We start from the raw sequence: 27,160 nt of genomic DNA, 5'->3' as shown, positions 1-27,160 counted from the left end.
CTTGGTGAGACCACACCTGGAGTATTGTGTGCAGTTTTGGTCCCCTAATCTGAGGAAAGACATCCTTGCCATAGAGGGAGTACAAAGAAGGTTCACCAGATTGATTCCTGGGATGGCAGGACTTTCATATGAAGAAAGACTGGATGAACTAGGCTTGTACTCGTTGGAATTTAGAAGATTGAGGGGGGATCTGATTGAAACGTATAAAATCCTAAAGGGATTGGACAGGCTAGATGCAGGAAGATTGTTCCCGATGTTGGGGAAGTCCAGAACGAGGGGTCACAGTTTGAGGATAAAGGGGAAGCCTTTTAGGACTGAGATTAGGAAAAACTTCTTCACACAGAAAGTGGTGAATCTGTGGAATTCTCTGCCACAGGAAACAGTTGAGGCCAGTTCATTGGCTATATTTAAGAGGGAGTTAGATATGGCCCTTGTGGCTACGGGGATCAGGGGGTATGGAGGGAAGGCTGGTGCAGGGTTCTGAGTTGGATGATCAGCCATGATCATAATAAATGGCGGTGCAGGCTCGAAGGGCCGAATGGCCTACTCCTGCACCTATTTTCTATGTTTCTATGTTTCTATACTCTATTCCTCTAGAAATGAATGCCAACATTGCATTTGCCTTCTTCACTACTGACTCAACCTGGAAGTTGACTTTAAGGGAATCCTGTACGAGGACTCCCAAGTCCCGTTGCATCTCGGAACTTTGAATTCTTTCCCCATTTAAATAATAGTCTGCCCGTTTATTTTTTCTGCCAAAGTGCATAACCATACACTTTCCAACTTTGTACTTCATTTGCCACTTCTCTGCCCATTCTTCCAATCTATCCAAGTCTCTCTGCAGACTCTCCGTTTCCTCAGCACTACCGGCCCCTCCACCTATCTTCGTATCGTCAGCAAACTTAGCCACAAAGCCATCTATTCCATAATCCAAATCGTTGATGTACAATGTAAAAAGAAGCGGCCCTAACACTGATCCCTGTGGAACACCACTGGTAACTGGCAGCCAACCAGAATAGGATCCCTTTATTCCCACTCTCTGTTTCCTGCCAATCAGCCAACGCTCTATCCACGTATGTAACTTTCCTGTAATCCCATGGGCTCTTATATTGTTAAGCAGCCTCATGTGTGGCACCTTGTCAAAGGCCTTCTGAAAATCCAAATATACAACATCCACTACATCTCCCTTGTCCAGCCTACTGGTAATTTCCTCAAAAAATTGTAATAGGTTTGTCAGGCAGGATTTTCCTTTAAGGAATCCATGCTGAGTTCTGCCTATCTTGTCATATGCCTCCAGGTACTCTGTAACCTCATCCTTGACAATCGACTCCAACAACTGCCCAACCACCGACGTCAAGCTAACAGGTCTATAATTTCCTTTTTGCTTCCTTGCCCCCTTCTTAAATAGCGGAGTGACATTTGCAATCTTCCTGTCTTCCGGAACCATGCCAGAATCTATCGACTTTTGAAAGATCATCGCTAATGCCTCCGCAATCTCCACAGCTACTTCCTTCAGAACACGAGGGTGCATTCCATCTGGTCCAGGAGATTTATCGACCTTTAGCCTATTCAGCTTCCTGAGTACTTTCTCTGTCGTAATTGTGACTGCGCACACGTCTCTTCCCTGCCACCCTTGAGTGTCCGGTATCCTGCTGTCTTCCTCAGTGAAGACTGATGCAAAATACTTGTTCAGTTCCTCTGTCATCTCCTATTACAATTTCTCCAGTATCATTTTCTGTCGGTCCTATATCTACTCTCACCTGTCTTTTACTCTTTATATACTTGAAAAAGCTTTTAGTATCCTCTTTGATATTATTTGCTAGCTTCCTTTCATAGTTAATCTTTTCTCTCTTAATGACCTTCTTGGTTTCCTTTTTTAAGGTTTTAAAGACTTCCTAATCCTCTGTCTTCCCACTAATTTTTGCTTCCTTGTATGCCCTCTCCTTAGCTTTAACTTTGGCTTTGACTTCTCGTCAACCACGGTTGCATCCTTTTTCCAGTCGAAAATTTCTTTCTTTTTGGAATATACCTGTCTTGCACCTTCCTCACTTCTCGCATAAACTCCAGGCACTGCTGCTCTGCCGTCTTTCCCGCCAGTGTCCCCTTCCAGTCAATTTTGGCCAGTTCCTCTCTTATACCACTGTAGTTTCCTTCACTCCACTGAAACACCGACACATCAGATTTCGGCTTCTCTTTTTCTAATTTCACAGTGAACTCAATCATATTACGATCACTGCCTCCTAAGGGTTCCTTCACCTCAATCTCTCCAATCACCTCCAGTTCATTACACAATACCCAATCCAGTATAGCCGATCCCCTAATGGGCTCAACAACAAGCTGTTCTAAAAAGCCATCTCGCAGACATTCTACAAATTCTCTCTCTTGAGATCCAGTGCCAACCTGATTTTTCCAATCTACTCGCATGTTAAAATCCCCCACAATTATCATAACACTGCCCTTCTGACAAACCTTTTCTATTTCCAGTTGTAATTTGTAGTCCACATCCCTGCAGCTGTTTGGAGGCCTATAAATAACTGCCATCAGGGTCCTTTTACCCCTGCTATTCCTTAGCTCAACCCATAAAGATTCTGCACCTTCCGATCCCATATCACCTCTTTCTAATGATTTAATATCATTTCTTACCAATAAAGCCACGCCTCCCCCTCTGCCTACCTTCCTATCCTTCCGATACACCATGTATCCTTGGATGTTCAGCTCCCAGAGACATGCATCCTTTAGCCAGGTCTCAGTGATGGCCACAATATCATACCTGCTGATCTGTAGCTGTACAACAAGATCATCCACCTTATTTCTTATGCTGCGTGCATTTAAGTACAACACCTTAAGACCAGTATTTGATACTTTTTGCTTTGATTTCACTGCAACTCATCCCAATGGCTACACATTTGCCCCATCACCTGCCTGTCTTTCCTGACATCTTTACTGCTCACTATCTTAGACTTATGTCTGTTTTCCCCTTCCTCCGCTCTATCATTCCGGTTCCCATCCCCCTGCCAAATTAGTTTAAACCCTCCCTAACAGCTCTATTAAACTTTCCCACCAGGATGTTGGTCCCCTTCGGGTTCAGGTGTAACCTGTCCTTTTTGAACAGGTCATACTTCCCCAGAAGAGATCCCAATTATCCAAGAATCTGAAGCCCTGCCCCCTACACCAGTCTCTCAGCCAGGCATTCATCTGCCTGATCTGACTACTCTTGCCCTCGCTAGCACGTGGCACAGGTAGCAATCCCGAGATTACTACCCTGGAGGTCCTGCTTCTCAGCTTCCTTCCTAACTCCTGGAAATCTCTCTTCAGGACCTCCTCCTTTGTCCTATCTATGTCATTGGTACCAACATGTACCAAGACAACTGGCTGCTCACCCTCCCCCTTAGAATATTCAGGACCCGATCCGAGACATCCCGTACTCTGGAACCTGGGAGGCAACACACCATGCAGGTATCTCTGTCAGGCTCACAGAATCTCCTGTCTGTTCCCCTGACTATGGAATCCCCCACGACACCGCATTTCTCTTCACCCTCCTTCTCTCCTGCACAACAGCGCCAGGCTCAGTGCCAGAGACCCGGTCACTATGGGTGTCAGGTCATCCCCCTCAACAGCATCCAGAACAAGATATTTGTTGCTGAGGGGGACAGCCACAGTCTTCTCCGGTCCCAGCGACTTATCCAACTTGATGCTTTCCAAAAGTTCCAGCACATCCTCTTTCTTAATACCTACATGCTCAAGCTTTTCAGTCTGCTGCAAGTCATCACTACAATCACCAAAATCCTTTTCCACAGTGAATACTGAAGTATTCATTTAGGAGGAGGAGAAGATGGCAGCACGATGCAGCGCACGTGGCCACTTCGGTGGTGATGTCTCACAACACGCTGGAGGAACTCAGCAGGTTGGGCAACCGCGGAAAAGATCAGTCGACGTTTCGGGCCAGAACCCTTCGTCAGGGCCGGCGAAGGGTTCGGCCCGAAACATCGACTGATGAGTCCTGATGAAGGGTTCCGGCCCGAAACCTCGACTGATCTTTTCCACGGATGCTGCCCGACCTGCTGAGTTCCTCCAGCGTGTTGTGAGTGTTGCTTTGACCCCAGCATCTGCAGATTATCTTGTGTTTTCGGTGGTGATGTCTGTTATTTGTCAAGTAGGGGACCGTGCACAATTCTGATTTGATAGAGACAGACGTAAGAGTACAGAGGAATATCTGGAGAAACTTCTGAAATGCCCGCTTCACTGCTGCTGTTACTGTGTGGTCTGGAATCTCCAGAGGAGAAGGCCCTGAATCCTCGGCTTTGCTTGCTTCAGCGGCCGGGTGAGGTTGAAGGTGCTTGGTAGAGAATGGCGCTCGGGAGGCTGTATTGGAGGGGCTGGTCGGAGGCTCGAAGTTTTCGGACAGACGGGCTCAGTGTTGGCTGTGGTCGGGTACTTCCAATGCATCGGCAGTTGTCGGTGCCTGGAGGTTTATGGCAGGGAGTTTTGCCGCCTGCTATCGGGAACTTGGGAGTTGATCAACTCGGGACTTTGAGACTTGTTTTTTACTGTGCCCATGGTCTGTTCTTTATCAAATCATGGTATTGTTTTGCACTGCTGTAACTGTATGTTATAATTATGTGGTTCTGTCAGTGTTAGTCTTTGATTTGTCCTGTTTTTCTGTGCTATCACTCTGGAGGAACATTGTATCATTTCTTAATGCTTGCATGCATTTCTAAATGACAATAAACGAGGACTGAGTGTTCTCATAATCTAATTAAGTACGTCTGCTATTTCCTCTGGTTCCGTACACACTTTCCCACTGTCACACTTGATAGGTCCTATTCTTTCATGTCTTATCCTCTTACTCGTCACAGTAGAATGCCTTGGCGTTTTCCTTAATCCTGCCCACTAAGGCTTTCTCATGGCCCCTTCTGGCTCTCCTAATTTCCTTCTTAAACTCCCTCCTATTACCTTATAATCTTCTAGATCTCTAACATTTCCTAGCACTCTGAACCTTTTGTAATCTTCTAGATCTCTAACATTACCAAGATTAAATTGGTACGACTTTGGAAAGTGGGAGGAAACCAGTGCACCTGGACGAAACCCACATTTATAGGGAGGACATACAAACTCCTTACAGACTGTAATTGAACTCTGACCACAGTGTACATTCACCCTATCCACCCCCCTCATGATTTTGTACATCAACTCTCAATTTCCTTTATTAAAGGGAATAAAATCCTAGTCTGCCGAACCTCTCTCTATAATTCAGACACTCAAGCCCTGACAGAATCCTCTTAAATCATCACTGCTCTCTTTCCAGTTTATTAATGCTATTTCTATAACAGGGTGAACAAACCTGTGCACAGTAGTACGAGTGCAGTCTCACCAACATCTTGCTCAATGGCAAAAAATTTCTAGTCCCTAGCTCTGTTAACATGGCAACACGTCAATAAGATTGTAAAGGCATGTGGTCTGCTGGCCTTCATGGGCTGGGGTTTAGAATATAGGCAGGTGGTTACGTGCAACTTGTGCTGGCGCGTGGCCAAGTGGTTAAGGCATTGGTCTAGTGATCTGAAGGTCGCTAGTTCGAGCCTCAGCTGAGGCAGCGTGTTGTGTCCTTGAGCAAGGCACTTAACCACACCTTGCTCTGCGACGACACTGGTGTATCGGTATAAGCTGTATCGGCCCTAGTGCCCTTCCCTTGGACAACATCAGTGGCACAGAGAGGGGAGACTTGCAGCATGGGCAAATGCCGGTCTTCCATGCAACCTTGCCCAGGCCTGCGCCCTGGAAACCTTCCAATGGTCTCATGAGACTAACGGTCCATAGTCTCACGAAACTAACGGATGCCTATATGTGCAACTTTACAAAACACTTGTTAGACCGTACTTGGGAGTACTGTGTGCAGGTCTGGTCAGCACACTATAGGAAATATGTGATTGCACAGGAGAACGCAGAGATTCACTGGAATGTTGCCTAGATTTGAGGACTTTAGTTACGTGGAGAGATCATATAGGTTGGTCTTGTATTCACTGAAATGAAGGAAGAAAAGGAATTTAAAAAATATTTATATAGATGCTTAAATAAGCAAAGCATTGAAAGATACAGTCCTAAGGCAGGCAAATATGAATGAGGAAAGAATGAGGAATGTGAATGAGGAAAGAAAGTTCAGCACAGACGTAGTGGACTGAAGGGCTTTTATCTGTGCTCTCTTACTCATCCCACCTGCTTTAGTTTGTTCAGCGATTTGGCTTCAGATCCACAGCCATGTGTTTTACTCGAAATTTGATGATGAACTTGCACAAGAAAGTGCTACTGAAAGCACTTGGATTAGCCAGCATCAACTTTGGCACCAAATTCAGAGAAAAGACTTGCCCAACCCATTTAAAAAGCAGAACAGTACAAGCCAAATGTTGTACCGACCTTTCACTTACTACACAATCAATCTATCAGTTCTCTCCTAGCAGTCCATAGCCCTTAATTTTTCTTTAATCCACGAGCCAAGAGTCTCTTAAATCTCCTTGATGTATCAGTCTCTATCATGATCCCCCACGGTGCATTCCAGGCACTACCACTCTCCATATAAAACACGTACCTCTGACATCTCCCCTAAACTTTCCAATCACCTTAAAATTATAACCCTTGTGTTAAAATTATGTCCACTTATCTCACACATCATGAGGCAGGAAATATGTTCCAGATGCTGGGAGTGTCCAGTACCAGAGGGCATGGTTTAAGAATAAGGGGTAGATCATTTAGGACAAAGTTGAGGAGGAACCTCTTCTCCCAGAGAGTTGTGGAGGTGTGGAATGCACTGCCTCAGAAGGCAGTGGAGGCCAATTCTCTGGATGCTTTCAAGAAGGAGCTAGATAGGTATCTTATGGATAAGGGAATCAAGGGTTATGGGGTCAAGGCAGGAACTGGGTATTGATAGTAGATGATCAGCCATGATCTCAGAATGGCGGTGCAGGCTCGGAGGGCCGAATGGTCTACTTCTGCACCTATTGTCTATTGACTCTAGAGGCTGGTCCTGGCTCACCTCTGACCACTGGTCAGATCAGCCCTAGATCCCCTGCAGTTTTCCTACCAGAAGCACATTGGAGTCGATGATGCTGTCATCTACCTGGTGAACACATTTGATAAGCATGGCAGCATTGTGAGGATCATGGTTTTTGATTTCCCAAGTGCCTTCAATACCATACAGCCCTCATTGCTGGGGGGAAAGCTCCATTCAATGCAGATTGGAGGGAGGAGAAGATGGCAGCGCGACGCAGCGTGCACGGCCGTTCTGAATATCGATTATGGGTAACTAGGAGGCCGTGCACAATCCAGATTTGACGGAAACAGCCCTGAGAAGCGCAGAGGAATATCTGGAGTAACTTCTGAAATGCCTGCTTCGCTGCCGCTGCTACTGTGCGATCGAGAATCTCCAGAGACGAAGGCCCCAAATCTTCGGCTTTGCCTATCACCTGTTGCCCGGGCCGGGGACGAAGCGCTCGGCAGAGATGGTGCTTGGTACTTGGTGTCGGAGGGCTGGTCGGAGGCTCGGAGTCGGACTGTGGTCGGATGATTTCAGGACGCTGCATCGGCAAGTTGGCAATGCTGGAGATTTACTGTCTGTGTGAGATGATGGGACTTTCAAGAAACTTTGAGACTTTTACTGTGCCATGGTCTGTTCTTATCAAATTACAGTACTGTTTTGCACTGTTATAACTACGTTATAATTATGTGGTTTTTATTAGTGTAAGGGGGTTTCGACTTTTATGTTACTGCGGAGGCTAATTAAAATGGCGTCTTTGTTATGTTAATCTGGGGAATGCAGCTTTGTTGTGTTAAACGCTGAGAAAGTTTGTGCTAGCAGTTTTTTTTGCTTTAGAGTGTGATAAGAGAGTACTATTAACCAATTGGGATAGTTGTTATGGTTTTGGTGTATTTGAAGATACTGCGTGCGCGGGGTTTTGGGGCAGAAGGTGGGAGAGCGAGACAGAGGATGGACGAGGTGCTGTGATGTCCGCTAACGGGGTCGGACTCCGAGCTGGACATTCGGTGAGGAGACGGAGACGGACTCGTGTGGAGCGTCTGGTCGACCACCGTTGTTGGTCCCAGGCGGCCGGTCGAGGTGGTCCGAGGGGGTTGCAGGGTGAAGAAGAAGGTCCTTGAGCTCCAACGGTTTTTGTGCACGAAGAGATTGAACTTTGATAAGTGTGGCGCCTTTTATTTTCCTTTTATATTTTATTCTCTCTTAATTATATAGTTCCAGTAATATCTATAAACTGTAAATCATTTAATTGCATCTGGTATATTGTCTGTTATTTGGGCAGGGTGGGGTACCTCACACAGCATCCACACAAACGAATTACCCAGTTTGCCGGGGCTGAGGCTGTTTCCCTAGACGACAGCGAGCCGAGCGACCCTGAGCGTGGCCGGGGGGGGCTACATTGTGGGGGCTTTGTCTGAGATTGAGTCTGCTGGTATGCTGTATGGGTGCCCTGTTTAAACCTGTAATGGGTGTCTCTGTGGGTTATTTGCTGGTGATTGCTGTATGCATTGTGGGTGCGGTCTTTGTTCGAGTTCAGGCCGGCATTGACGAGTTGCAGGTGGCACTCAGGGCTGTCCATGCAGTTGCGAGAGAGAGGAAAGAGTGGTCTGATTTGGAGGTAGGGTCTGCGAATAAATGTTCTAGCTCTGGCAGGCTCTGCCTGGCACTTGGGATAGTGTCCACCCCAAGAGGGGCGGAGGTGTCCAAGACGTGGGCAGAGCGGATCTCGCAGTTGTTAGATGAGTGGCAGTGCTCGGTTGAGGGAGAGCGACAGGGATTGATTGAAAGTTTGAGCAGGCGGGCTGGTGACAGTGTTAGAGCTGTCAGGTTCACTTACACTGTAGTGACAGCTGTCAGTTATTTGAAAGAGGGGGAGAAGTTTAAAGTGTGTCTTCTCTGGCTAGGAGGGCAGCTTAATTGCTTGCAGTGCCAGGGGGATCATTTCAGGGGATCAGCCCCTCCTTCAGTTGTTCAGCTGATCAGAGAGGGATCGAGAAACTTAGTGGAGGCCCAGTGGGGGAATGGCTTGGGGTCTCTGGGGAAGCACGTTCCCAGCAATGTACCAATGAACTTCCGAAAGGAGAAGACCCTATTCCTGAAGACTTAGAGGGACAACGCCCCAGGGTGTCGTTATGGATAGAGGGAAGCAATGCTAAAGCTATCCTCGACCCCGGGGCACAGATCACGTTGTTGTACAGTTCGTTTTACAACCGGTGTCTGAAGCATTTATCCTTGACAACCGCAAGGGCACCGGAGACTTTGGGTACTAGTGGCAGTAGTTATCCAGAAGACGATGATTGGTTAATGACCCTGGAGGTCATGGAGGCATTTTCTGGGCACCCAGCGTGTCAAGTTTCTTCTGAGGACGTGTGTAGCAGCCTTGAGCCAGTACCGAATTTAAACGAGACCCAGTGGTGGTACGGCTTGGGGAAAATAGCTGAGGGTGAGACCCTCTTAGTAGATGCTCCGAACTACCATGAGGGAGGGGAGTTGACCACTGAAGACACCTCAGTGAGAGAGAGGTCGCGGCAACTGGACCCTAGCGGCGTGGAAGATGAAGGCAGCGTGTGTGTGGATGATGCCACGTGGTTTAATGCGCTGCATCTGAGGAGTGGATGTTGCCAGATCCCGAGGAGTGCGGCTGTTGAGCCGAAGATGGCCTTTACTAGTTCCCTAGGATTCTTCCGATCTGAAAAGATGCCCAAGGGCATATCCGGAGCCCCTGCATCCTTCCCGCGGGGCATGAGGAAGACCATGGGGGAAGTGAAGGTGTGTGGAGTTTTGACGTATGTGGATGACCACCTAGAGCTTGGATTCGCCTGGGGGGACTATGAGGCGAGGCGAGTGGCTGAGCCCAGGCGATCGAAGCAAAGTGTCAAATGTGGAGGAGTTTTCGGCTGGAGGAGTTTGGTGCAATGTGAGGAAAATGACCCGACATACCAGTCGAACTTCCTGGTGTAGGAACAGACGGTGGTGGACCGGGGAATGGAAATCCAGGTCGTCAATCTGAATGAGACACAGGGAAGAGAGGGGATTTGCACCACACTGCGGTCATGTACTGATGAATTAATCCAGCCAGAAGAAACAATGACCCACCTTCGAAGGGATCAGCAGAAACTCAAGACGTCGATTCAGAACAGATTGGAAGACTTGCAAGTTGAGGAAGATCAAGGAAGTGTTCTGGCTGAGGTCAACAGAAAACCGACAGCCCAGGGAGGGGAGTTTGACTACACTCCCGAGGAGGTAAAGAAATGGAGGACAGATCTCGGAAAAGGGAGGCGGACGCTTGAAAGGAACCTGAAGGTGATTATCGCGAGTTTAAATGAAGTGGAAAAACTGAAAGCTGACCTGGAAGATGTCCTCAGGAAGAAACAACCGGAGGCTGAACATCCTTTAACTGCTGCTTTTCAGGTCAGTGTGGAAGAAGCTGGTGGGGTAACTGCGTCCCAGATTGAGATGGCCAGGAACCCTGAGTCAGAACTGCGGAGGCTGTGGCGAGAGTTGAATGAGACCCCGAAGAAGCTGACGTCTCGACTGCAGGAAGCTGAAGGGGTAGCCCCGGCTAAATGTTTCAGTTTGGAGAAACTTAAACAGCAGCTACCGATCAAGGGAATGAGGAAGGATACGGATTCGAAGGACGATGTGCTGCACATGTGGTACATGCTGCCTTTCGCTAACTTCCCCGTGATTGAGGAAGAGACCTTTGGCCCTTCTCCCACTGAGTCAGGTGTAGTGGGGAGGGTTAGCTGTGGGCAGTCTGAGTTGCGGCAGGATTGGGGAGGAGGAGAGGCAGGGCCCCGGACACGGGACTGGGGGCTCCAAGCTGTAGTGGTGGCCTGAGTGAGAGAGGAGTTGGCAAGCAAGCCCGAGGTATCCCTAGTAGTGTCTGAGCCTTTTGGGTTTAGGTGAGGGGGTACAGAGGTCTCGGAGGGTTAAGAAGCTCCCAGATAGGTTGGCCTATGTAGCGCCCGTGGGACGGGAGTAAGGTCCACTGTTTGGGGAGCACTGTCACTGTGTGTATCTATGCATGTGTGTGTTGTGTGTCTGCAGGACTGGTTGGCGAGTTATTTAGAAGTCATGAGGACATGACTTTATTTGGTGGGGGAGAGTGTAAGGGGGTTTCGACTTTTATGTTACTGCGGAGGCTAATTAAAATGGCATCTTTGTTATGTTAATCTGGGGAATGCGGCTTTGTTGTGTTAAACACTGAGAAAGTTTGCGCTAGCAGTTTGTTTTTGCTTTAGAGTGTGATAAGAGAGTACTATTAACCAATCGGGATAGTTGTTATGGTTTTGGTGTATTTGAAGATACTGTATGCGCGGGGTTTTGGGACAGAAGGCGGGAGAGCGAGACAGAGGATGGACGAGGTGCTGTGAGTCCGCTAACGGGGTCGGACCCCAAGCGGGAAGTTTGGCGAGGAGACGGAGACAGACTCGTGTGGAGCGTCTGGTCAACCACCGTTGTTGGTCCCAGGCGGCCGGTCGAGGTGGTCCGAGGGGGTTGCAGGGTGAAGAAGGTGGTCCTTGAGCTCCAACGGTTTTTGTGCACGAAGAGATTGAACTTTGATAAGTGTGGCGCCTTTTATTTTCCTTTTATATTTTATTCTCTTTTAATTATATAGTTCCAGTAATATCTATAAACTGTGTATCATTTAATTGCATCTGGTGTAATGTCCATTATTTGAGCGGGGTGAGGTACCTCACACAGCATTCACACAAACGAATTACCCAGTTTGCCGGGGCTGAGGCTGTTTCCCTAGACGACAGCAAGCCGAGCGACCCTGAGGGTGGCCGGGGGGTGGGGGGGCTACATTAGTTTTTAAGTCGGTTTGTCAAGTGTTTTTGTGATATCATTCTGGAAAAACATTGTATCATTTCTTAATGCATGCATTACTAAATGACAATAAAAGGGGACTGCGTGTTCTTATAATAATCATCATCATTATATCCTGGATAATGACTATGACTACGTGACTGGCAGACCACAGTATGTGCAGCTTCAGAGCTGTGTGTCAGACATGGCTATAAGCAGCACTGAGGCTCCACTAACTCCTTTCCTGGTTACACTGTGTACCTCGGACTTTAGATACAACACTGAGTCATGTCATCTTCAGAAATTCTCTGACAACTTAGCAATAGTTGGGTGTATAAAGGGAGGACAGGAGGATGAATACAGGGCCCTGGTGGAGGACTGTCAAATGGTACAAGCTGAATCATCTGCAGCTCAACATTAGTAAGACAAAGGAGACGGTGATGGACTTTAGGAAGGCTAAGCCTACATTGCTCCCTGTTACTACTGGTGGTGAGGATCTGGGGATGCATCTGGATGACCGACTTAAGTGCAGCACCCATACTGAGGCTGCGTGCAAGAAGGGCCAGTCACCTCTACTTCCTGAGCAGACTGAGGTCCTTTGGATAACACAGGTCTCTCCTTCACATGTTCTACCAGCCTGTTGTCGTCAGTACAATCTTCAATATGGTGGTGTGCTGAGGCAGTGACATCAACACGAGTGAAGCTAACAGCCTTAATAAACTGATTAGAAAGGCTGGGTCTGTTATAGGAGTCAAACTGCGCATACTGGAGGCTGAGGTACAATAAAGGACCCTACACAAAATCCTGGCAATTCTGGACAATGTTTCTCACCCTCTGCATGCCACCTTGGCTGAACAGAGGAGCACTTCTAGTAATAGACTAAGACAACTGCGCTGCTCCAAACAGCACTATATGAGATCATTCTTACTCTCAGCATCTGCTCTGGGTGTCAGATGTGGGATTTCCACAAGACTATCAGCCACCCTAATGACCACATCTGCACCAGGTACATCGAGATGACCTTACAGACCACATCAGAAAACTAAGACTGCAGTTTGATGACCTTTGGCTTGTTAGGGAAAGTGAAGCAGTGGTAAGAGTTACAGATAGTCACCCCACGGCTACAGGAGACGGATAAATGAATGAATGTCAAGAGAGGGAAGTGGGAACATTGGATAGTGGAGAGCACCCCATGGGCCATACCCCTCAACAATAAGTACTCCATTTGAGTACAATTGGGGGGGGGGGGAGGGGGAGAGAAGAGAAATGACCTAACTGGGGGAAGCAACAGCGGCCACTCCTTTGACACCGAGTTGCTCAGAAGGGTAAGGAACTGAAGAGGATGGCAGCAGTAACAGGGGACTCTATAGTCAGGGGGCAGACAGGCGATTCTGTAGATGTGAAAAGGAAACTGGGATGGTAGCTTGCCTCCCGGGTGCCAGGGTCCGCAATGTTTCTGAACTTGTCCACCATATCCTAAAAAGGGAGAGAGAGCAGCCAGAAGTCGTGATACATATTCTTATCAACAATATAGATAGAAAAAGGGAGGAGGTCGTGAAAAAAGAATACAGAGGTTTAGGAAGGAAGCTGAGAAGCAACACCTCAAGGGTAGTAATCTTGGGATTGATACCTGAGCCATGCGACAGTGAGGATAGGAATAGAATAAGGTGGCAGATAAGCAAGTGGCCGAAGGATTAGAGCAGGGGGCAAAGATTCACCGGTACAAAAGGTGCAGATTATACTTGAATCAGAGGGAAACCAATATTCTTGCAGGCAGGTTTATTAGAGCTGTTGGGAGTGGTTTAAACTAATATAGCAAGGAGATGGCAGTCAGTATGATAGAGCTGAGGATAAACCAGCAGGTTTACAAGTAGATGATGGGTGTAACATAAATGTAAGGAAGAACAAGCCAATGATTGGGTACAAATGCAGACAGAGAAAAAATTAAATTGTACCACGGAGGAAAAATTCAAAAGGGCGAAGAATGCAGGACTGATCATGCTGTATTTAAATGTGCGTAGCATAAGGAATAAGGTGGATGAACTCGTGGCACAATTAGAGATTGGTTGGTGTGACGCTATGGGCATCACTGAGTTGTGGCTGAAGGAAAGGTGGGAGCTTAACATCAAAGGATAGGCGGTGGTGTGGCTCTGTTGGTAAGAGATGGAATTACATACTTAGAAAGAGATGACACGGGGTCAGAGAATGTTGTTTGTGGGTGGAGTTAAGAAACTGCAAGGATTTTAAAAAATCCACTACGGAAATCACACATAGGCCTCTAATAGTAGCCAAGATGTAGGGCTGAGATTGCCAAGGGAGCTGGAAAAGGCATGTAATAAGGATAATGACACAATTGTAAAGGGGTCTTAAATATGCAAGGGGATTGGGAAAATCAGGTTGGTGTCAGATTGTAAGAGAGGGAATTTGTTAAATGCATACGAGATGGTTTTATTAGAGCAGCTTGTGCTTGAGCTTACAAGGGGAAAGGCCATCTTAGATTGGGTGTTGTGTAATAACCCAGATCTTATTAGAGAGCTCAAATAAAGAAACCCTTAGCAGGCAGTGATCATATGATTGAATTCATACTGCAGTTTGAGAGGGTGAAGCACAAGTCACATGTATCAGTATCGCAATTGAATAAAGGGACTTACAGAGGCATGAGAGAGGAACTTGCCCAGGTGGATTGGAGGATACTGACAAGGATCAGAGCAGTGGTAGCTGAAGGTTCTGGGAGTAGTTCACAAGGAACAGGATAGACATGTCCCACAGAAGTAGTAGTTGATATTGGACCACTGGAAAGTGATGCTCGTGACATAGTACAAGGGGTGATTGATAGGTTTGTAGCCTAAGGTAGAAGGAGTCAATTTTTAAAAACCTAGCACATTTATTTTTCAACATAGTCCCCTTCTACATGCCCTGACTAGGAGTTGAGGACGCCATCGTCTTCCTGCTGAACTGCGTCTACGCCCAGCTGGACAAGCCAGCGAGCACTGTGAGGGTCATGTTTTTTGACTTCTCCAGTGCGTTCAACAGCATCCGCCCTGCTCTGCTGGGGGAGAAGCTGACAGCGATGCAGGTGGATGCTTTCCTGGTATCATAGATTCTTGATTACCTGACTGGCAGACCACAGTACATGTGCTTGCAACACTGTGTGTCCGACAGAGTGATCAGCAGCACTGGGGCTCCACAGGGGACTGTCTTGTCTGCCTTTCTCTTCACCATTTACACCTCGGACTTCAACTACTGCACGGAGTCTTATCATCTTCAGAAGCTTTCGGATGACTTGTCACATTGTTTGTCAATGATTTGGATAATGGAATTGATGGCTTTGTGGCAAAGGTTGCGGATGATACAAAGATAGGTGGAGGGGTAGGTAGTGCTGAGGGAGCAATGTGATAGCAGCAGGGCTTGGAAGAATGGGCAAAAAAGTGGTAGATTGAATACAGAGTTGGGAAATGTAGGATGATGCATTTTGGTAAAAGGAACAGTACTGCAGACTATCTAAATGGAGAGAAGGTTCAAACTTCAGAGGTGCAGAGGGGCTTAGAGAACAGACTATAAAAACAAGGAGATAATGCTGTGGCTTTACAAGACACTAGTCAGGCCACACTTGGATTATTGTCAACAGTTTTTGGCGCCATATCCCCATGTTGTCATAAAGCATGTGTTGTCATTGGAGAGAGTCCAGAGGAGGCTCACAAGGATGATTCCGGAAATGACGGGTTTAACATATGAGGAGTGTTTGGCAACTCTGGGCCCGTACTTGGAATTTAGAAGAATGTGTAGGGATCTCATTGAAACCTACCGAATGTTGAAAGGACTAGATAGGGTGGATGTGGAGAGGATGTTCCCTCTGGTATGGGGTATCTAGAAATAGAGGGAACAGCCTCAAAATTGAGGGGGAGACCTTTCAGAACAGAGGTAAGGAGTTTTGTTTTTAGCCAGAGTAGTGAATCCATGGAACGCTCTGCCACAAACTGCAGTGGAGGCCAAGTCCATGGGTATATTTAAGGCGTAAGTTCATAGTTTCCTGATCGGTCAGGGCATCAAAGGATATGGTGAGAAGGCAGGTGTATAGGGTTGAGTGGAATCCGGGATCAGCCATGATGGAATGGCGGAGCAGAGTCAATGTGCTGAATGGCACAATTCTGCTCCTGTGTCTTTAAGGACACCCCCCTCCTCTTGTTAGACCATTTGTGGTAACTTACTTTTTATTCTTTCTACTTCTAATATTTATATCTGTGCATTTCTAATGCTACTGTGATACTGTAATTTCCTTTAGGATCAATAAAGTATCTATTTAGCCATTGCTGTCCTGGGAAAAAGGTGTTGGCTGTCCACTCATTCCATGCCTCTCATTATCTTATACACCTTGTTTAATACAAACTCGAGGGGCAAAAAGCATAGAGAAGTATGCATGTGAAATAAGTTGCCAGAGAAAATGGTTGAGGCAGGTACAGTAACAACTTTTAAAAGACAATTAATTGAGCAGGTACAGGTATAAGAAAGGTTTAGAAGGTTATGGGAAAATACTGGCAAATGGGACTAGCCTGTATGGGAATTGTGGCATGAGGTCAAGATATATATATCTAGACCGAGACAGCGAGAGAGAAACCGTTTGATAGAGCCATTTTTTTCCCGGTATGACACTTTCGTACCTTGTCTGTTTTATCCTCTGAGTAAGGGTTTTGTGTAGGATCCTGATCAATTCCACCTCCGATACTGAATCCCAGGATTAGGTTATCACCATGGCGCAATTTACAGATTTCAATACGTTGCTGGAAAAAAAAAAGACCTGGAAATATGTGGCAAATAAACTCAAAACATGGATACAGTAACTCTATCTCTAACAGCACAATTCATTAAAAAGAGCTCATCCTTCTTTCAACAACTTAGCAGAATCCTCAGTGTTTCTCCCTCCATGCCTAGCTGTCCATTTATACTATCCTTGCAAGCACTCTTCTACCATGCAAAATTAAACAACTCCATCAGCTTCCTTTCTTCACAATATTGTTTTTAAATAAAGAGCACAAGGGTATAGATAGGTAAATACAGGTTTCCCCCGCAATTGGAAGGTAGAGCATTCCTATGAAATGGTTCGTAAGCTGGAAGATCATAAAGTGAAGAAGCAATTACCATTTATTTATATGGGAAAAATTTGTGAGCGTACACAGACCCAAAAATTAACCTACCAAATCATGCCAAATAACACACAAAACCTAAAATAACAGTAACATATAGTAAAAGCAGGGATGATATGATAAATACACAGCCTATATAAAGTAGAAATACTTTTCTACAATCATTGCACTGTCCACCGTAGCGAAAATCTCACGCAAGCACTCTTGGCAGAAACACTCTCTCCAGTAACCTTTAAGCTATGAAGCTGCCAAATCATATCAAATAACACATAAAAATACACAGCCTATATAAAGTAGAAATAATGTATGTACAGTGTAGTATCACTTACCGGAATCGGGAAGATAGCGCCGAGCACACTGATGGTGGTGTGTTAGGCTGAGTCGGAGGTTAGGGTGGTGCAGTGGTCCCCAACCTCCGGGCAGCAAACCGATACCGATCCGTGGAGAGTGCAGCGGTGGCCGGGAGGCACCCAGCACATCTTTAAGAAAAAAGCTGAAATAAACAAGCTAATTAATTAGGTGCCGCCTGGCACCGAATCACCTCTGATCTGGGCCGACACTTATGTGCCAGGTGGCACCTAATTAATTAGCTTGTTTATTTTGGCTTTTTTCTTAAAGATGTGCAGGGTGCATCCTGGCTACCGCTGCATTCTCCACGGCAATGTATCGGTCCGCGGCCCAGGGATTGGGGTGGTGGGACACTGGGGTGTCATCTCATCGTCGTCTGTTTCCATCAGGGCAGGCAGGTCATTTTCTTCTATCTCGAAACGCTTAATTATGTCTAGTTTTACACTAAGTGTAACACCATTACGAGCTCTTTGAGGCTTTTCCGATACCTTAGAACTCATCTTGCCAACGGCTGCTCACAGGCATGTGTTTAAGCAATGCTGGCTAGAATGCAGTTCCAGGGGAGGAGCTTGGCTGCTCGGGGCGCGCGCTGCCTTTTTTTGTGACAGTGAAAACACTTTCTGTTAGCAAAAACAGGTAACTAATGTAGGTCTTTCGTAACAGTGAGGTGTCGTAAAGCGAACGTTCGAAAAGCAGGGGACACCTGTACAAGCAGGCTTTTTTCCCCACTGAGGTCGCTTGAGATTAGGTATGGGTGAAAGACGAAATATTTAAGGGGTACCTGAAGGGGAACATCTTCACTCACAGGGTGGCCATTGTTGGAAGAACTGCCAATGGAAAGGTTGGATGCAGATTCAATTACAATATTTAAGAGAAATTTGTACAAGTACATGGATGGGAGAGGTGTGGAGGGCTATGGTCCAGATGTGGGTCAATGGGACGAGGCAAAATAACAGTTCAGCATGCACTAAATAGTCTGAAGGTCCTGCTTATGTTCTGAAGTGCTCTCTGACTCTATGACCCAGTAAACATCAATTAGTACAGTTACAAACCTACACTTTTTCATAAATTTTCAAACACAGAACCATCAGTTTTCTTGTAGGCCATGTGCCTGTAAGTGACACTAGCAGTTAGTTGCAAGTTTCAACTATGATTTACATAATACAACAGTCTCTCAATTTTCCTTCTGAAAATTTCTAATCCTCATTAGGTGCAAAGCAAGTGCCATACAATGCAAATAAAGGTTGGAGCTGCTAATGAACTGGGTGTTCTGTTGGCTGCTTTTTTTTTATATAAATTGTCACAATATCCAGGCATTCACAGTAAATAAAAAGAAACAATAGAATCAATGAAAAACCACATACAAGGCAGACAAACAAAGGTGCAAAAGACAACCAACTTTTCAAATAGAAAATATAAATAAATAGGCAATAAATATCAAGAACAAGAATAGATGTAAATAGTGGGGAGTTCTTTACCTTTGTTTACAATTTCAGACGATGATATAGTTTCATCCTGTATAAAGATCATAAAAGATAGGAGCAGAATTGGGCCACTTGGCCAATTGAGTCTCCATCATTCCATCAGACTAATTTATTATTCCTCTCAACTCCATTCTACAACTTTCTCCCTATAACATTTGATGCCCTGACTAATCAAGAACTTATCAACCTCTGCTTTAAAAATACTCAGTGATATAGCCTCAGTGGCAATGAATTCTACAGATTCACTACCCTCTGGATAAAAAAATTCCTTTCATCTCTATCCCAAATGGGTGTTCCTCTATTCTGAGGCTCTGCCATCTGCTCCAAGACTCACCCACTGTAGAAAACACCCTCTCCACATCCACTCGATCTAGGCCTTTCAATATTCAATAGGTTTCAATGAAATCCCCCATCATTCTTCTAACCCCCAGCGAGTACAGGCTCAGAACCACCAAATGCTCCTCATACATTAACCCATTCATTACTGGATTCATTCTCATGAACCTCCTCTGAATCCTTTCCAGTGCCAGTACATCTTTTCTTAGATAAGGGGCCCAAAACTGCTCATAATACTGCAAGTGCGGTCTGACCAATGACTTATAAAGCCTTAGCAATACATCCTTCCTTTTGTATTCTAGTCCTCTTGAAATGAATGCTAACCTTACCACCACATCAGCCTGCAAGTTAACCTTTAGGGAACCCTGGACAAGGGCTTCCCAGTCCTTTTTCACCTCTGATTTTATAATTTGCTTCCATTTAGAAAATAACCTATGCCTTTATTCCTTCTGCCAAAATGCATGACCACACACTTCCCTACACTCTATTTCCTCTGCCACTTCTTTGTCCATTCTCCCAATCTGCCCAAGACCTTCTACAAACCCACTGCTTCTTCAACACTGCCTGTCCCTCCACTCATCTTTGTAACATCTCCAAACTTGGTTACAAAGCCAAAGTTCACAGCTCATTATGATGGTATGAATACTTTATACAGCTTGAGATCCTTCTCCTTACAGGCAGCCACAAAACTAACAAACTCAACAGAATCCATTAAAACAAAAGAACACAGTTGAACACCCAATGTGCAGAGAAAAACAAATCATGCAAACAATAAAAGTAAGCATGCAGCATTCAGAACTGAAAGTTACAAAAGTGAGGACACAGTCGGCAGATTCAGAAGTCTGTTAGTTACAGGCCACAGCCTCCGTTCTGTACAAGACGAGAAACTGCAGAGCAGTGAGCTGAAGTTCAGAGCAGAAATGAGTAAACCTCACAGAGCAGAGAGGTGAGCCAGCTCGTCCCTCACTTCCAGCTCCAACACCCTGACCTCTTCAATCTGGTCCACCACTTAAATCAACCAAACCTCTGGTCACTCCTTGCATTCAGACCCAAGCCTTGCTACTTCGATACGGTCTCGGGCCCAAGCCCTGCCGCCTCAATTCGCCCATGGCCAATCTTTCCAATTTAACTTGACAAACCTTGGGTCATTCCTCACTCTGGGGTCCGGGATCTGCCTCAACTCCACCACATTGCATTGCCCCCCCCCACCCAGTCAGCTCAGCAATGGCCATATATTGGCTCATTCCCTGCTCTCCAGCCACCTCAATTCGGCCTGCACACAACACATGACAACCACACGGCACCTCTGATACAGTTCACACCGCAAAAATGCCAGGTTGCAAAGATGGTTCAAAAGCTCAACACAGATGGGGAAGTTACTAGCTATTGTTTGCAGTGATCATTTACCAGAAAGTGTGATTTATAAAGTGTTTAGTTGTAGTCTGTCTATTTTTTTTGCCACCGACAAGTAGTCACTGAGCTTCACCAGTGCCTTCTTAAACTGGAAGGTTCTCAATTCCATCATCCAAGCAGTTGATATTACAACGTGAAAAGCAATCCCAATACTGAACCCTGCGGAACACCACAACATAGGCAGCCAACCAGAATAGGCTGCCTTGATTCCAACTCCTTGCCTCCTGCCAATGCTTCCTACATTTAGTATCTTTCCTGCAATTGCATGGGCTCCGATTTTGTTAAACAGTGTCATATGCGGTAATTAGTAAAAAAGCTTCCGAAAATCCAAGTACACAACATCCACCGACTCGACTCTCCTCTGTCTATACTGCCTGTTATTTCTTCAAAGAATTGCAAAAGATTTGTCAGGCAAGGTTTTCTCTTGAGTAAACCATGCTCACTATGGCCTATTTTATCATGTGCCTCCAAGTACACTGAGACCTCATCCTTAACAATCGACTCCAACATCTTCCCAACCTCTGAGGTCAGACTAACTGGCCTATAGTTTTCCTTCTTCTGCCTCCCTCCCTTCTTGAAGAGTGGAGTTATATTTGCAATTTTCCAGTGTTCCGAAACCATTGCAGAATGTTGTGTTTCTTGAAAGATCATTACAAATACCTCCACAGTCTCTTCAGCCACCTCTTTCAGAACCCTGGAGTGTAGTGTATCTGGTCTAGGTGACTTATCCACCTGCAGACCTTTCAGCTTCACAAGCCTCCATTTCTGTCTCCTGATAATCTAGAACTTCCAGCATACTGCTAGTGTCCACAGTGATAATAGATACAAAATACTAATTTAGTTCATCTGACATTTTCTGTTACCTTCTGTTGTTTTTGTAAAGCTTCCCAATCCTCTTAACTTCTCACATTTTTGTTCTATTACATGCCCCACTTTTGCTTTTATGTTGCCTTTGACTTCCCTTGTCAGCCAGCGTTCCCTCGTCCTCTCTTTGGGATGGATCTATTCCACGCCTTCCCAATTGCCCCAGAAACTCCAGCCATTGTTGTTTTGCCATCATCCCTGCTAACGACCCTTCCAATCAACTACGGCCAACTCCTCTCTCATGCCTCTAATTCCCTTTATTCCACTGTAATACTGATACATCTGACTTTATTTTCTCCCTCTCAAACTACAGGGTGAATTCTATCATATTATAACCACTGCCTCCCAAGGGTTCCTTTAACTTAAACTCCCTAATCGAATCTGGTTCATTATACAACACCCATTATAAAATTGCCTTTCCCCTAGTGGCTCAATCACAAGATGCTCTTAAAAAAAACCATCTTGTAGGCACTCTACAAATTCCCTCTCTTAGGATCCAGCACCAGAGATACCCTTCTGCCTGCTCCCAGTCCTTTCAATACAAGGTTGTCCTTGGCCATTAAACTCACAACTATGATCTTCTTTCAGCCACGTCTCGATGATGCCCATAACATCATACCTGCCAATTTGTAACTGCACTACAAGATCATCTTACCTTACTCTGTACATTGCATGCATTCATCACATATTCATTCCATCCTGTATTCATCACCCTTTTGAATTTTGCCCCATGTTACATCTCACCTCATCCCACTGTCTGCCATTTTGCTCTATGATCTGCCTGTCCACCCTCAAAGTCTCACTACATACTACATCGATTTGTATACCAACTGTCCACTCCTCAGCCCTATCACTCCAGTTCCCATCCCCCTGCCAATTTAGTTTAAACCCTCTTCAACAGCTCTAGCAAACCTGCCCACAAGGATATTGGTTTCCCTCAGGTTCAGGTGTAACCTAACTTCCCCAAGAGATCCCAAAGATCCAGAAATCTCAAACCCTGCCCCTGGACCACTCATTCATCTGTACCTATCATCCTATTCCTACCCTGACTAGCATCCGGCACTGGGAGTAATGAAGAGATTAATACCTTGGCAGTCCTATTCTTCAGCCTTTTCTTAAACTCCCTTTACTCAGTGTGCAAGACCCTTTCCCCCCTTGATTCCACTGTGCAGCACAGCTGCTGGCTGCTCACTCTCCCTCTTCAGAATCTTCTGCAACTGCTCTAAGACATCCTGGACCATAGCACCTGGGAGACAACACACTACTCTGGCTTCCCTTTCTCAGCCACAGAATCTCCTGCCCATCCCCCTAACTATCGAGTCACCTGTCACTCTTGCTTCCCCTCACTTTGCCCTTCCCTGCTGATTCTCAGAGCCAGTCACAATGCCACTGGCCCGGCCGCTGCTGTGCCCTGATAGGCCGTCCCTCCCAGCAGTTTCCAAAGGGTATGTTTGTTGCTGAGGGAAACAGCTACAGGGAAAACCCTACATTGACTGCTTACTCCTCTTGGTAGTTGCTCATCTACTTTCTGAAGCATGCACTCTGAGTGTGACCGTCTCAGTAAAAAAAATCCATCTAAGTTTTAAGCCTCCCAGATGGTCCAGAGTGTATCCAGCTCTAGCTCCAGTTCTTTGACCTAATCAGTCAGGAGCTGAAGTTGGGTGAACTTCCTGCAAATGCAGTCAGACAGACTGTTAGGAACCCTGAAATCCCACATCTCACAGCAGCAGCTTTCCATTATCTGAACTATCATCCTGCCTACATTTGTTATGCCTCTAACTCATCAAACTTAAGTTCTAGCCTGAAATGAATCATGGAACTTCCTGGTTTAATGTAGGGAAGTCCAAGAGATATTTTAAGTACTAGATAAAGATACTGATAGTTCTTAAGTATTTGAAATTTTATGAAAAAGTATTACTTACAAACAGCTGCCAGAGGAAGTGGTAAATGGAAATTCATTTGCAACAATTAAGAGAAGTTTGGACGATACGTAGGGTTATGAAAGGTGTTTCCAAGTGTGGGTTGATGGGACTAGACAGAATAACAGTTCAGCACAGACTAGATAGGCCAAAGGGCCTGTTTCTGTGCTGTAGTGCTCTAACCATGATTTTTACCATTATCTCTGGACAAAACGCACAACATCAGAGCAGACTCAATGGGCCAAATGGCCTAATTCTGCTCAATGTCTTATGTTCTTATACTTCAGACAGAGGTGGAGAAATTTCTTTAGCCAGAGAGTGGGGAATGTGTTACCACAGAGAGGTAGGTCATTGGGTGTATTTAAGGCAGGAATTGAGTGGTTCTTGATTGGACACGGCACCAAAGGTTACAGGGAGAAGGCTTTGGAATGGGGTTGATGAGGGGAAAAAAGAAATCAGCCGTTTGAATAGCAGAACAGACTCAATGGCCAAATGTCCTAATTCTGCTCCTATGTCTTATGGTCTTATTTAGCTTCGTCAGCTTAAAGCCCTTCTGACTTCTACTTTGACATTTTTTAAAATTTCACACCCTGTATTAAGATGTGTTCACCATTAATTTCAGATCACGTTGGCAACATAAATGCAAAAGAACGTAGCAATAGATGGCACGCTCAGAACAAGAGTACACAGGTTACAACAAACAATCTGCTGCAGGAACTCAGTAAGTTGAGCAACATCCGTGGGGTGAATAGAAACTGTCGACTTTTCAGTTGGAACCCCAGCAGATTGTTTGTTGCTCCAGACTCCAGTCTTTAGTAATACACAGATAACATTACTGGGTTCTTCCACTAAGCTACATATAAATTAATCAAAATCAGAAGTTTGAAGGCCAGCACTGAAATTAGTAAAGATGTGCAAAATTCCAAATGAATTTATTATAGACGTAGGTATATGTTACCATATACCACCTTGAGATTCATTTTCTTGCAAGTATTCACAGGAAAAAAATGAAATACCATAGAATGTTATGAAAAACTGTACACAAAGACTGACAAAACAATCTGCAAAAGACAAACTACAAATAAAAAAAATACTGAGAGCCTGAGTTGTAAAAACCTACATAGATATGATATGCCAAAGAACTGGTTTCTGTATTATATAACACTAATACAAAAAACTCACACCGGCGCTGTCTGATTCGTTGCGAAAGCTCAACGAATGTGATGAACCTACAGTCAGCACTTCACAAAGTGAACTATTAAGTAATTCCTTTGAAATGTGCTGCACTGCTTCAATGTCACTTCAAGAATCCCCCCCCCCCACCTACCCCCAGGAAGTGCAACGATTTCGACCTTCTCCAGGACAGCAGATTCACAGAACAGTGTGGAATTCAATTCATGCAGGGGCAAGCACCTATGCATTCCTGGAGTGGGGCCGAATATTAACTGCTCAGCACGCGTTTGCCAGCAGTACGTTTGATCAGGACTTTTGAAACTGATTTACAACAGCTTGCAAACATTACATGTCATCGATGGAGAAACAGCCTCCCCGACACTGACACCCTAAAACTACAGACTGACAGCGACCGAAGGCACCAGGGGGACGGGGTGAGCAGACAAAGGCTGGAGGCTCGGCTGAGGGGGCGGCAGGGCGGCAGCGACCGACGACACCAATCACGTTCACTCACCACAATAGCCGTGACCGGCTGCCCGGCCACGAATGACATCCTGAGACCGACCGGTTGCTGAGACAGCGCCCGCCGTGCCGTAGAGAAGCCGAGGCTCGGGGTCGCGGCCCAGCCCTGACGACTGCGCCCTTTCGGCAACTTCCGGTAAGATGGTGGCCCGCCTGGCGTCGTCTTCGGGGCCAACCTTATTACAAGGCACTGCCGGACATTAGGAACTTGAAGTACTGCAGGGTTACCTCATCAGCAAGTTGTTCGTTGTCGGAGGAGCTGGACTTCGTGCTGCCTGCTACAATTCAAAGTAAATTTATTATCAAAGTACATATGTGTTCGAAAGTTAATTTATTATCAAAGTATGCAGTATTCAACTCTTCTCCAAATAATCACAAAACAAAGAAAACCATAGAAATCGTTTAAAAAGAAACATTAACTCCCCCCCACAATAAAATGATAACACGATAATCAATCGCCAAACCGTCCCTCCCCAGCATAAAACACGAGAACATCGATCCCCAAACTCGCCTCCCTGAACAAAAAACTAACAAAACGCAACACGAATATCAACCCGCAAACTCCCTCCCCTCACGCAAAATAAAACAAAGAACTGGTGAAAACACAGAATATAAAAACCGTAAGACTGAGAAAGTCCACAGTACAATCCATAAATGCAGAACCTCAGCAACAACCTCTGCCTGCATCCAGGGGGGCAGAGGCAGGGAGGCAGAGAGAGAGACGCCACTTGAATGCAGAGGCCCACCCTTCTGGCCTCCACACAGTCTCCTCTGGCAGCAGAATTGAATTGAATTTATTACATCCCTCACATACATGAGGAGTAAAAATCTTTGCAGTACATCACCGTCTAAATGAGCAATCATAGTAATTTATAATAGTTTATAATAAATAGAACAGTCAACGTAATATAGAGTACACTCAAATCAGCGCGAGTTCATCAGTCTGATGGCCTGGTGGAAGAAACGGTCCTGGAGCCTGTTAGTCCTGGCTTTTATGCTGCGGTACCGCTTCCCGGATGGAATAGATTGTGGTGGGGTGACTTGGGTCCCCAATGATCCTATGGGCCCTTTTTACACACCTGTCCTTGTAAATATCCTGAATCATGGGAAGTTCACAACTACAGATGTGCTGGGCTGCCCGCACCACTCTCTGCAGTGTCCTGCGATTAAGGGAGGTACAGATCCCATCAGGCAGTCACACTGAACCTTCACTCACCTTCTGCATTTGCCTCGATGTTTCAATCTTCCTCAATGCTTTAATCAGGGAAATGGAGTCTCTAAGCTCTTCGCCTCAAAGTGTTTGAGCTCAGACTCGCTTCCTGGAATCTTCCTGGAGACAGCAAATTGCTGGATCGCTCAATTGATCTCCAAACTGTAAATCATGGGCCCTAGCAGTTCCAGAAGCATATTTAAGTTGAAAAGCAGACATAAGAAAAGTGAAATAAACAGTTTTGTGGACTATCTGGATGATGTCAGCCGAGAAAACATTGTACGCTGGCGCTATCTTGACCATATACAACCCTCAGATTCATTTTCTTCCAAGCATACACAGTAAATCAAAGAAACACAATAGAAAGACCACACCCAACAGGACAGACAAACAATCAATGTGCAAAGGACAACAAACTGCAAATAGAAATGAAATAATCACAATTAATAAGCAATAAATATCAAGAACATGAGATGAAGAGTCCTTGAAAGTGAGTCTATAAGTTGTGAGAACCATTCAGTGATGGGGCGAGTGAAGTTATCCCCTCTGGTTTAAGAACCTGATGGGCAAGGGGTATAACTTTTCCTGAACCTGCTGGTGTGGGTCCTGAGGCTCCTGTACCTTCTTCCTGATGGCAGCAGTGAGAAGCAAGCATGGCCTGGGGGATGGGGTTCTTGATGATGGATGCTGCTTTCCTGTGACAGCGCTCAGTGTAAATGTGCCCAATGGTGGGAAGGGCTTTACCCACGATGGACTGTGCGGTATCCAATACTTTCTGTTGGATTTTCTGTTCAAGGGTATTGATACTTCCATACTAGGCCATGATGCAACCAGTCAATATACTCTCCACCACACACCTATAGAAGTTTGTCAAAAGTTTAGATGTCATGCTGAATCTTCGCAAACTCCAAAGG

At 45.6% G+C, this 27,160-nt stretch overlaps 1 protein-coding gene across 1 annotated transcript in view; it reads right to left on the bottom strand.

Annotated features, from left to right (window-relative positions):
- tax1bp3 (Tax1 (human T-cell leukemia virus type I) binding protein 3) overlaps positions 1-25,758 on the bottom strand; it is a 53,738-nt gene extending 27,980 nt beyond the window's left edge. Inside the window, exons 1-3 of the mRNA XM_072244073.1 lie at positions 25,682-25,758; positions 25,029-25,314; positions 16,495-16,614 (exon numbers count right to left, since the gene is read on the bottom strand). Of these exons, the coding sequence (XP_072100174.1) occupies positions 16,495-16,614; positions 25,029-25,067 (159 nt within the window). The 5' untranslated portion in view covers positions 25,068-25,314; positions 25,682-25,758. The remainder of the gene's footprint in view (positions 1-16,494; positions 16,615-25,028; positions 25,315-25,681) is intronic.
- Between the last annotated feature and the right edge of the window lie 1,402 nt (positions 25,759-27,160).

This window comes from Mobula birostris, chromosome 26 (assembly GCF_030028105.1).
Source record: "Mobula birostris isolate sMobBir1 chromosome 26, sMobBir1.hap1, whole genome shotgun sequence".
NCBI classification, from domain to species: Eukaryota; Metazoa; Chordata; class Chondrichthyes; order Myliobatiformes; family Myliobatidae; genus Mobula; species Mobula birostris.
The sequence above is the reverse complement of the archived record's forward strand: the minus strand, read 5'-3'. Positions and strand labels throughout refer to the sequence as shown.